The sequence below is a fragment of the Temnothorax nylanderi genome, unplaced genomic scaffold (genome assembly GCF_030848795.1).
Source record: "Temnothorax nylanderi isolate EJ_2023f unplaced genomic scaffold, tnyl_v1.0 TNYL_tig0052_pilon, whole genome shotgun sequence".
NCBI classification, from domain to species: Eukaryota; Metazoa; Arthropoda; class Insecta; order Hymenoptera; family Formicidae; genus Temnothorax; species Temnothorax nylanderi.
In genome coordinates, this window is record NW_027249114.1 from 268,302 (window position 1) to 279,773 (window position 11,472).

At 43.2% G+C, this 11,472-nt stretch overlaps 3 protein-coding genes across 3 annotated transcripts in view; 1 reads left to right on the forward strand and 2 right to left on the reverse strand.

The window, feature by feature from the left end:
- Positions 1-1,528: 1,528 nt before the first annotated feature.
- Positions 1,529-4,292, reverse strand: LOC139772638 (activator of 90 kDa heat shock protein ATPase homolog 1). The gene is made up of 9 exons (XM_071706485.1): positions 3,969-4,292; positions 3,590-3,835; positions 3,351-3,430; positions 3,058-3,251; positions 2,758-2,878; positions 2,575-2,657; positions 2,338-2,472; positions 2,011-2,246; positions 1,529-1,922 (listed from the first exon to the last, which is right to left on the reverse strand). Exons 2-9 carry the CDS (start codon positions 3,667-3,669, stop codon positions 1,838-1,840), a joined length of 1,014 nt encoding a protein of 337 aa, XP_071562586.1. The 5' UTR covers positions 3,670-3,835; positions 3,969-4,292; the 3' UTR covers positions 1,529-1,837.
- Positions 4,293-5,222: 930 nt separating this feature from the next.
- LOC139772715 (pro-resilin) lies at positions 5,223-6,578 on the reverse strand. Its single transcript, XM_071706600.1, has 3 exons — positions 6,534-6,578; positions 5,859-5,978; positions 5,223-5,651 (listed from the first exon to the last, which is right to left on the reverse strand). The coding sequence occupies exons 1-3, from the start codon at positions 6,576-6,578 to the stop codon at positions 5,403-5,405; spliced, it is 414 nt and encodes a 137-aa protein (XP_071562701.1). The 3' UTR covers positions 5,223-5,402.
- A 3,650-nt stretch (positions 6,579-10,228) lies between these two features.
- The window catches only part of Gluclalpha (glycine receptor alpha 1), a 66,183-nt gene continuing 64,939 nt past the window's right edge, over positions 10,229-11,472 (forward strand). The window contains exon 1 of the mRNA XM_071706468.1: positions 10,229-10,446. The gene's annotated coding sequence lies outside the window, so the exon portion shown is untranslated. The remainder of the gene's footprint in view (positions 10,447-11,472) is intronic.

Here is an 11,472-nt window from a genome sequence, read left to right on the forward strand (position 1 = left end):
GACGATCTCGCGCGGTGCGCGCGCGTGGGACCCCGTTAGACTGTCGCCGACCGACTGACGGACGCGTGAACGGTTACACGCATGGTTTAACGCGGCCCCGAGACATGCTGTCGGGGTGGGACGCGCGTCCGTACCCGCGGCCCGAACGTGCTCCGAACGTGCTCCGAACGAGGAAGAGGAGAGTCGGATAGGGGTGGCGGGATGGACAAGCGAGCGCGAGGATGCGATTGAGCGAGAGAGAGATCGAGATGATGCTCCCGCTCGAAGGGTGAGAGATGAGGAGGGAGAGGGGGGCAGAAAGAGAGAAAGAAAGAAAGGGCGAGAGCGAGACCAAGATAAAGGGGGGAGAGAGAGAGAGAGAGAGAAACAGGAGGGGGCGCGCGTAAAAGGAGCCGCGTTAAACACGGAGGGATGCTCCACGCGTAAATCGCGAGCTCGCCGATGATGCTGGCGCGGGATCGGAGTAGAGACTGACTGCGATGGTAGTGGTGACGATAGTGGTGGTGATGCTGGTGGGCGCTTCTCGGACGAGGGAGATAATTTAACCCCCGCTTTCTCCTTCTCTCTCTCTCTCTCTCTCTCTCTCTCTCTCTCTCTCTCTCTCTCTCTTTCTGCGCGATTTTGTTCGGCTGACTCGGTCAAGGGATGCGAGCGAGGGAGAAGAAATCGAGATGCGGACAAAGAAAGCGAGAGAATTGACTACAGGAACGAAGAAAGGGTGTTCGGAAGAGGGTAGCGAGAGAGAAAGAGGATTAGAAATATAGGAGGGGAGACTCGGAAAAATGGGGGAAGTCAGGTTGGTGTGCGTGTATATATGCATCTCGATGTGCGCTTGTGCAGCCATACGAGCGAGCAAGATGGGAAACGCGAGAGAAACAGAGAGAGGGATACGACAAACGGCACTATACTCCGATAACGTTCGCGCTGGGACCGCGAGGCGCACTAAGGGCGTGGGCAATCCGCGAGCAAGCAAGCAAGCTAGCGAGCAAACGAGCGAGCGAGCGAGCGAGCGAGCGAGCGAACAAACGGGACCGGTGCGAACGACGGCGGACTACATTGATTTTGATTTTCGAAGGCGCGCGCATTTGGTGCTCTCTGGATCTGCCCATTCATGCCGCTCCCGTCTGCCTGGCTGCCGAGGACATTGGTCCTGTCCTCGTGCGAAAAGGGGATCGCGTAAGAGTTCGGGGGGCTGCATGGCGGGCTGCAGCTCCAAGATTTTCGATCTGTTTACGAACGTGAGCGCGACCGCGTTCAAAAACTTTAACGAGCCAAATACATATAGTGATATTAAAGCAATGAAAAACAATTTTATTATTATTTTTGTTATTATTATTATTATGTAAAAGAATGTCCGTTCTTTTTATGAGAAGACTGATTGCGTTATTAACTTTTCTTTTTAAATAAATAGGCGGAGTTTGCAGCAACTACAAATGTTTATTTAACGATTTATTTGAATTTGCATCGTTGTTTAAGGAAAAAGGCTTGATACATCGGTCATTCTCATACGGAAAGAACAGATTAAAAATCGTCTTATCTCATGATTTATTAGACAGACACATCTAATAGGTAGAGACATACAAGTAACTTGTAATGTCGCGCGGCACCGTAGCGTGCACGCAGCGATATTAATTTAAGTTTTACACAAGGCGGTACCAAATATATGAAGATAGAACAGAGTAAACCTGTATTGTGTATACGCTTCCTTCCCATCATGCCATAGTTTCATCTATGCTCCCGCAAAAGTCAAGCGCTCGCGCGACTGCGTGTGATTCCACGCAATTTCCACGATTGTTCTACTTAGCAATAAATAAATATCCATTAAACGGAATTTAGATCACATGAAGTATCCGAAGCCGAAGGTCCGTTTTATGGCGTCCCAGTAATACCTGTCCCAATTCTCCTTCGTAGAGAGCTCCTCGCTGGAAATCGCGACATTTTCGACATTATCAATCTTACTTGTCAATAATACGATAAATCTTATCAGAAAGTCATCGCACTCGAGCTTACCTCGCTGGGACACCACTCTGCGTTAAATTGACCTCAGTATGATCGTTCTTCTCACAAATATCGATCGTTACTTCGCTGAAATGTTCGGACGGCCATTGTTTACAACGCCACTTTTGAATAATCTTCGTTGGTGTAATCTCCACGAATTCGCCATGAATATTGCCGCCGAAAAGCTCGAATTCACCATTCTTCTTCGCCTCTAGTTTTACCGGGTTCTTCGTGAAGGCTTCTACCATCTGTGAGAATTAAAGACTTTATTGTATAAGTAGGCTAGTGAGTTAGACTACATCAACAGCTTATCATGAGACAATTCAGTAAAATTATTACCTTGACCGAAGAGAGAACATTGTAAAACTCTTCCGCTCTGCATTGGAACTTTATATTTTGCTTAATCGTAGTGGTTGAGATTTTACCTATCGTTTTATTATTGTTCGTTGGTGTCACTGCGGCATTCATTTGCATCTTGAAATAGAATAAAACATTGTTAGTTGCTTTATCCCTCTATATTATAAATAGATCAAGAGACACGGTAGTATCTCCTGCCCAAGTGTACACATAACATACCTTGACATTAAAACCAGATGTTATATTCGAAATATTTTCCTTCACATTATCTTTTTTGGGAAGTATCATTCCTTTCGTAAATTCTGCAAATAAAAAAAAAGATGGATTACATAAAGATGCTACATTATATGTTTTTAATATAACAAGCAATTTACATCACAAATTAGAAAATCATTAGCTTACCTTCTTTTAAGGAAGATACATATTTCTTCAATTTTTCTCTTATTGCATCTTTACCTTTAGTATGTAAGAATTGTTTTACTTTCTCCCCTTCATCTGTACTATCTTTTAATGTAATTTCAACCTACAAATCACGAAATATACATTTATTTAAATTCTTGCACAACTTAATAAACTAAATATCAAAAGAAAATGATTCCTGATTAAGAAACCAAAATTGAATTAAAACGAATAAAAGTTTGAGCCGAATTGTATAATTATATATAATTCAATTAAAAATACTTATAATATAAAAATACTTACATCTACCTCGCTGATATCATTTTCTTCAGAGAGATTGGGAATATTAATTTTACCCTCAATGTTCTCGGTGGACTTTCCATTTGATACCCACTTAAGAACGATATTCCATTCATAAAAGACAATAACTTTCCCTTTTCTATTATTTGCTACCGCCTCACCTTCACATTTTTCCATTTCTGTTATTTTACATAACACTACAAATTAAATAAGATTTATTACGAATATAGTTGCTCCGATAAAAATGTATAAATACTTGCTCCAATTTTCCAATTTATAAAATATGTGTTACCAACCTCCTTCTCCCTCGATTTTTGAATTTACAAACAGTTCCTTCAATTTTTCCTGCGACCACGCACAGGCATTCTTCTCCGTCCTGCGGCATAATTTTAATGCGTTAAAAAAGTGTACGAAGGATAATGGACACTTTGAAACTTGACAATTAAATGCCGATATATTTCATCAGACCGAATTGACTTAAAGATATCGACTTAAAGACATATCCCTATTAATACAATTGTGTCAATCAACGTACCAATGCCAGTTATTAACATTGGTTGCGTCAGGTCTTTCCTCCACGATCCAGCGTGGATCGCCCTCGCCCCATTTTGCCATGCTTCCAAGATTGGCTGTCGGAGAATATAACAACGATTCCAATTCACGTGCCAAACTGGAGCACGGGGCAAGTTTCAGACTCGTGCCGGCGGAAGTAACGAAGGGATGCGTGGTAACCTTCTAGCTCGACTTTACACTTTACAGCCACTGGGATTCAACATTCAACCTGTGTAACATAACCTATGGTTAAAACGGCGACGAGACGCTCGCGCGCGTCGTTAACGTCGACGCGAGGCCCGTTAACGAGCGAGATTCATCGGGATTTGTGAGTTTTGCGACATGCACGCGTTCGTACTTACGCACAAGTTGGCACAAGTCGTCCGACGAACGGCGGTTAGGCAAGCGTTTCGGGTTTGACGTCGGGCCGCGTTTTTTTCGTGACCGGGCTCGCTCGTAAACTCGTTCCGCTAAAGCATTTACGCTTCGAGGTGACGACGCTTCGCCAGGCGGTTTATCGTGCGACGGCGACAGGACACGCTGTCGAAGTCAACAATCCCGACTGGTACTACTCCGCTAGTCCGCTCGCGGATCGCCACGGAATGAACGGAATCTGGCAAATGCTGGTTGGTAAATGCCGTGAAACGAGCCTGGCCGCTGGCGCCCGAACCGCGGAGCATTCTCGGGCATTCTGGAAACTTCGACTGGCACAGTACCGAGGTGGCGCACTCACGCGTGATTTCCTTTCCGCCGTCGCATTGCAAATGGCGGAATTTCGTCCGCGATGATACCTCAATTGACTCGGATGTTACGTTATTTATGTTGGATGACTGCTCGCGATTGTTTAATAATTTGAACAATAGTTAATTTAATTCTAGTTTAGATCTAGATTCTACTAGGTTTCCCTTTATATCATTTCATTATTTCATTCTTTATATTGTTATTATTTCGATGCAAAAGAACCATATGTTATTCTTATTTTTGAAAGAAACAATTTTTCCCTTTTCTATTAAGCGCGAATAAACAGCTTGCTTCAACGAGGATGAAACATTCAAGTCGTTCGTTCGTAAAATATTTATAAGAAATATAACGAACAATATAATATAAGTAATTATCAATAAATGTGTTTAAGTTTCCCCTTATATGATCATTTATATTTCAACATCAATATCGCATTAGACAAGAGGCAGACTTCGTTTTTCACTTCGTTTTTTAGAAACGTTATACGGGACGTCCTCAATTTCCAGCTTCCAGAAATTCCAATCTAGATTGGAGCTGACTTAGACTGACATGTAGAATATTAGAACGTCGAAGAGAGCGAAGGGAGAAAGGTTTCGTTACTTCATCCTCAAATTATTTTATTACACGTTACAGATAAAATGATGGTTGTCACGGTCACGGTGAACGTTTCGCTACATCGTACCATTTCGATCTTTACCGAACCGAAAGTTCAATCCTCTTACGTTATTCGAGCGTGTGATATTCGTCCTAACATTCCGCAAGTCCACGATCGTGTTCGTCGTGTATCTTTAAGAGCAGAGGTCGGCTCTGAAATTTTTATTACACATTGAATAATTCGTCGAATAAAAAATTCGTGGAAGTTTATTTTTCTCTCGGTACAAGTACATAATATATTTTCGATTTTGTCTCTTGACCCGTGAAACCCTTCTTTGGTCTTCTATATATAGAAAGTGCCGACCCCTGTTCAAGAATATACCATAACGATGTTTAATCGATTCTTTTAACGCGCTAAAGATTGATACTTAATTGTGAGAGAAAGAGCGTGTCGAGGCCGCCTAATATCTGTAGCCCTCTTCCGCAGGTCCCGCTGGACCAGCGGGATAAGTGGCGGTTCCCTCGTATCGCACCATCGGCCGATACCCGTTCTGATCGGCGACGTAATCGACGATCTGGGTCCTACCGTCCGGCAGCAGCACGTGGTAGGTCCCGGTGGCCTCCATGTCCTTCCTGTTCTCGCGATGCCCGAAGTCCAGACCCGCCGCCGCGTCCTGGACCTCGTACGAAAACTCATAGTTCGCTGGATCCTAACATATATCGGTTTCAGTAAAAATGACACGTTCATAGCTGGACCAGACAAAGGCGTCGCGTCGCGAGAATTATATTTTATTGTTCGGAAATCAGCGGATCTATGATTACGTTATCATCTAAATTCATTGTTTAAGTTATCGGTCTTGAATTTTCCGTTTTCTTTTCTTTTTTTTTTTTCAAAGATATATGTAATACATACTTACACCGGCCCAATCGTCTGGGTGACCAGTCCCGCCTCCTCCTCGAGGAGGGCTGGGCGGAAGATAGGCCGGGCCTTGCGGTTCGTTCCGAACTCCTACCAGGACCATCGCTAATAGTGCCGCCTGTTCGAAAGAAGAGCACAAAAACTTGTACGCGTATTGATAAAGAAGAGAGGCGTCGGCTTAACGGACTAACGAGAGGATGATTCCCGCCGATGCGATCGCGTCTCGTGCACCATTCGACATAACGATATTCGATGCGATGTAATAAAGAAATTTTGCCCTTATCGATACCGTATGATAATATTTATCATACGGTAATAATTTTTTTCTTATTACAGTTAATTAACGCAGATTTATATCCTGTTCGCCGAGATTTACGCAAAATCTTCCGCGGAATTTTATCGAATTCTGCGAGACGCGAAGCGTTTTGCAGCAACCTGGTTTGTACCAACCTTCCGAATCATTAGAAATTCGGTAAAATTCTACGAGCGTTCGCGAAACTGAGATGGCTCATCTCGACAACCCCGGTTTTATAGCGACCAATTCAATCCCGACATTCCCGACGGGATGATGATTGGAGTACGCAATATTCGTTATTCGGGGAGTTTTAATGCGATCGGATAACCGTAATTACGGCTAATAATAAAACCGCAGGTTTCTACGAATGGTCCTAACCATTCGTTTGGCATAATCGCGATGGTTCCTGATTCTGTGCAACATTGTCGAGATACGAAGCCACGTTTCTGCCTCTCGTTAGTTACATTCTACCCCGAGTTGCAATAATTAGAGGATTCTCGTATGCGTCGCGTTTACGTCTCGTGAAGCTCGATTATCGTAACTTCCAAAAATTCAAATTAGCTATTACAAAAAAAAGGCTTTTGCTCGGAAGTGAAGAGAGATTTATGAAACCTTTTTAGGGTTGTTGGGGGGATGTAGAAGAGCTTATTTCTGAGTTTTCGGGTAAATCGGACCGATGGGTTTTTAAGGGGGGGAGGGGGAATGAAAAATTTCGTTTTTTCGCAATAACTCGGCGAATTTTGACCGTACATGATTGACTAACCCCTCATTTTGTAGCTCTTTTAAAGCCCTACAATTCATTTCGTGAAGACCCTAACTTAAAATCAAGATTTGTCGAGTTCTAGCCGGTGAAAGTGGGAAAAAATGTATTTTGTCGCGGTTTTTTGCGTTTATCTCGTTTCCATTAATAGATAGAAATATGCCGCCACTGACAAAGTTGTAGGGCTTGAAGAGACCTACAAAATGAGGGGTCAGTCGTTCAGATTTGTTAAAAATTGAGCCCAGGAAAGCCTCTGGAAGTCGCGCTCTTAACGCGTGGCCGATCGTCGCCCGCGCCGCCCGCGCCGCCCGCGTCGCCGCCGGCGACGATCGGCCACGCGTTAAAAGCGCGACTTCCAGAGGCTTTCCTGGGCTCAATTTTTAACAAATCTGAACGACTGACCCCTCATTTTGTAGGTCTCTTCAAGCCCTACAACTTTGTCAGTGGCGGCATATTTCTATCTATTAATGGAAACGAGATAAACGCAAAAAACCGCGACAAAATACATTTTTTCCCACTTTCACCGGCTAGAACTCGACAAATCTTGATTTTAAGTTAGGGTCTTCACGAAATGAATTGTAGGGCTTTAAAAGAGCTACAAAATGAGGGGTTAGTCAATCATGTACGGTCAAAATTCGCCGAGTTATTGCGAAAAAACGAAATTTTTCATTCCCCCTCCCCCCCTTAAAAACCCATCGGTCCGATTTACCCGAAAACTCAGAAATAAGCTCTTCTACATCCCCCCAACAACCCTAAAAAGGTTTCATAAATCTCTCTTCACTTCCGAGCTCAAATGTCTAATTTGCCTGGTTTACGTCTCGTGAAGCTCGATTATCGTAACTTCCAAAAATTCTAAGCTATTACATATATTAATTAAAAAATTTATTAAATAGACAAATCCGGAATTTATTTATACAGATTATATATTATTATCACAGACCGATAAAGCGTTTCGGATAGTTTGTTATTAATTCGACGTGAAAATCGCGTTTGGCAATTTACCACAATAAAGGATTCGTTAGCGGGTTCGAGAGGCTACCGTATAATTTACACGAAAGTCTTACTCAAGCGACAGAGATAACAATAAGCTAGATTAACAATTCTCTTTTTCGATTGCGTCACTGTTCCTTCCCGTAGAGACACGTCGCAAGACTTAAACGATCTGTCGCAAGATAATGTAATAGATATCACGATTGAAATTGCGACAAACGACTTTAGAGCAACATTTTATTGGGAGAGAGAGAGAGAGAGAGAAAGAGAAAGACAAAATTGAAAGCGCACGTTGTCGAAATATTTCGACGTCGTAATATAGAAAATGTAGCGGATAGAATGCACGTGCAAAACGAGCTAGACTCTGCTAGACAAACGTAAACAAACCGCGCGTGCTATGGGGAGCGTTTTTTGGACGCCAGCTGCGCGTGAAAATAATTCCGAGAACTGGGTGCGCCGCGAGGCGAAGGAATTTCGTGGAATGGAAGGGAGTTTTTTCGGATCCTGGCGAGTCTTCGACGTGTCGCGCATAATAAACTTGATTTTCTCTCGCAGCTTATTTTTATTCTCTTTTCATTTTCCGATCGACCAATTTACTATCGTACTGATTTATAGCAAGAATCTACGGTCACGGTATCTTTCTCTTTCGCAAATACGAAACTTCACGAATCGTGTAGTAAAATCGTAAGATTAGGCGTAAATTATGCACGATTCGCGTTTCGCCATTTGTACGAAATTCATAGCGCGAACGGAGAACAGAATCGAGTACGCATTGTGGTTTAGCAGTCGTGCCGATTCGCCAGTAATTTTTCGGCGGGATCAAAGTGAACGAAATACTAAAAAGGGATATTTATTCGACGGTATTCACAGTCGTTTCTACGTGAATAAAAATTCTTCAATTATATACGTACATGTATAAATAAGAAATTAGAGTTTCCGTACGAGCAACAAAAAAATTATTGATAAGCGGTTAACGCGAAATTGCCACACTACAATTTTTATAAAGGTATCGAAATATCGTAACGTGCCATGATATCGTAATACGTGGTAATATCGTATATCTTAGAGATAAAAAATCGTACGTCGTACCTCCATATTATAAATTTAGAGAAAACAGGATTTAAAAGTTTTATTTCTATGAAAATTTCCAATACGACTTTTTTCTAAATATCGTGTCTTAGGAACTAGCAATAATGTACATAAAATTCCTTATCGTTATACAATTTAAGCTCCCGGTATATCGGAGAAAGTATTAACTCCGTTTTGACAAAAAAACGAGATACGATTGTTCATTTCAAACATACGAATTTACAACGGTTTTTGTACCTCCGTCGCGCGCGACCTCGCCGCGAAGTGAGCCGCGCGCCGGCGGCCAACGGCCAACCGCCGGCGTTCAGTTCAGTCTATACCGCTGTCGCGCACGGATCAGCGGACGCGCGGCGTCGCGCGTTTCGCCGGTGATTCTATCGAGTCGAGTGCCGTCATTGTTGTCGGGGACGATAATCGGAGTACGTAAGTGAACGCGGGTGACACGGTGAACGACCAGTTCCGCAGTTAAGTCAAACGTACGCGCGTGGGCGCTATACGTTCGGACTCCTTTTTTCGCCGGCGCGTCTGGTTGCTTCCGCGATCGCCGCGTCGTTGTCTTTTTTGAATGAACTCGGCGATAATCCGCGTGCATCTTCATTTTTGTGAAAAAATCTCGTGCGAGGACAGACGCTGCAGCCAGCCTCGCACGTTTCATCGGGGATTATGCCGAATCGAGCGCCGTCGCCGCCCCGTCGGGGATTCGGTGGAGTAGTGATGCGGAATCGAGTGCCGTCGGGGACGATAATCGAGGCACGAAAGTAAACGCGTGGTGTGACAAATTGACAATCGCCGGCGAGATGAGTTTCGCGATGAAATCGAATGTGCGTTTATGTGCGGCTACATTTGGATTCTTCTCGCCGACGCGGCGCGGCGGCGCGTCCGTTACTTTCCGCGATCGCCGCGCCATTATCTTTTTTGAACGCATCGCGACGGCAATGGGTGCGCGTCTTTTCGTGAAAACTTTGCGCGAGGACGAACGTCGCGGTCTCGCGCGTTTCGCCGCTGATTCTGTCTGAGTGAATCGAGTGCCGGAAGCGATAACCCGAGCGGAAGTGACTGCGGGAACGATGAATTTCGCGATTAAATCAGACGCGACGCGCGCGAATGCGTTTGGATTCTTTCCGCGGCCGCGGCCGCGTCCGCCATTTTCCGTCCGACGATCGCGGCGCTGTTACCTGTTGCCTTTTCGAATTTCTACTTCGACGCTATTACGGCGCGTCGTCATTTTCGTAAAAATTCCGTGCGCGGAGAGACGGTCTTCGCGCAATTTCGCCGAGTCGGACGACGATTGAGATGGGACGTACGCTAGTGCGTATGTGTGTGAAAATCTCGTGAATATCGGAGCTGGACGACGAGAGAGGATTCTGAGAGAGCATCCCCGGAGTATCCGGACAACAGGCGTCGTCGACATCGACGAGCCAGCATCGCGAAATAGACGTGGCACATCGAACGGTGAGTATACGAAACTAGAAATTTTGTTCGCCGACGCGTTCAATCTTGCTTTTTGCGAACTTAAACGCGCGATTTTTCGTGGCATTTTGAATATTTTTTAAAATAAATAATGACCGCTTAAGGAATCCAAAAAAATATTTAAAAAATTCTTCTGTACTAATTTTGTAATTTTTAAAACCCTTTTTGGACTATTTTGTGAATTACTCCTACGCGAGTCGGTAAGACGTATCGGCAATATCATTGCGGAGCGTTGAAATGTGAGAGTCTCGCGTCCGCGATAAATTCATCGTTAAAGAGAATTTTTCCCTTCACCCGTTAGTTAACCCTACATTATTCGCGATATTTTTAAACGTAATTACTTTAGGTGAGGGAGATTTTACACCCCGACGTTATACCTCAATTTTTATAGTCTTTTTGATGATTTTTAAATAAATAAAAAAAAGGTAAATAGAAAAAGGTAAAGTTGATAGAGAGAATAGAAAATTAATACATCTCATGTATAAGTTTTTATCTTCCCATGAAGATACCTATTGAGATATCGGGTTATGCATAATTGTCTTGTATATATCCAACAGCTGTATATCCAATTAGAATCATGCGAAATATGTAATCCTGGAAACGTAATTCACATTTTGGCTCAAAATCCTAATAAATCAGTGGGTTCAATTGTGGAATGAGTTGGGGAAAATAATCATGATGATAATGAAAATTGTAATCCCAAGGGGATCGATTAAAAACTTCCATCTATCTACTCTGAGCATTTTTGTTTTAAAGTTATACATTACCAGATTGTACCACTGACATCAGGATTATTTTCTTCGTTTTTATCGCATCTATGTAACTTTAAAACAAAAATGCTCAGAGTAGATAGAAGTTTTTAATCGATCCCCTTCGGGATTACAATTTTCATTTACCATTATCCTGTCCACACTTAACTTTTCTCCGCACGAAAGTCAATTTCTCTGCGAAGGGCGCAGCTTTCGGAATATTAAAATTCCTCGTTTACGTGTGTTCACGTGGTTCAAG

What these genes read in the sequence shown, in the direction of transcription:
- LOC139772715 (XM_071706600.1), bottom strand. Translation starts at nt 6,578, where the DNA reads ATGTTGCACAGAATCAGGAACCATCGCGATTATGCCAAACGAATG. An exon ending in GCGATTATGCCAAACGAATG is followed by an intron (nt 5,979 to 6,533) that starts GTTAGGACCATT and finishes TCTTTCGAACAG; the next exon opens with GCGGCACTATTAGCGATGGT. An exon ending in ACCCAGACGATTGGGCCGGT is followed by an intron (nt 5,652 to 5,858) that starts GTAAGTATGTAT and finishes GATATATGTTAG; the next exon opens with GATCCAGCGAACTATGAGTT.
- LOC139772638 (XM_071706485.1), bottom strand. Translation starts at nt 3,669, where the DNA reads ATGGCAAAATGGGGCGAGGGCGATCCACGCTGGATCGTGGAGGAAAGA. An exon ending in AATGTTAATAACTGGCATTG is followed by an intron (nt 3,431 to 3,589) that starts GTACGTTGATTG and finishes ATTATGCCGCAG; the next exon opens with GACGGAGAAGAATGCCTGTG. An exon ending in TGTATCTTCCTTAAAAGAAG is followed by an intron (nt 2,658 to 2,757) that starts GTAAGCTAATGA and finishes TTTTATTTGCAG; the next exon opens with AATTTACGAAAGGAATGATA.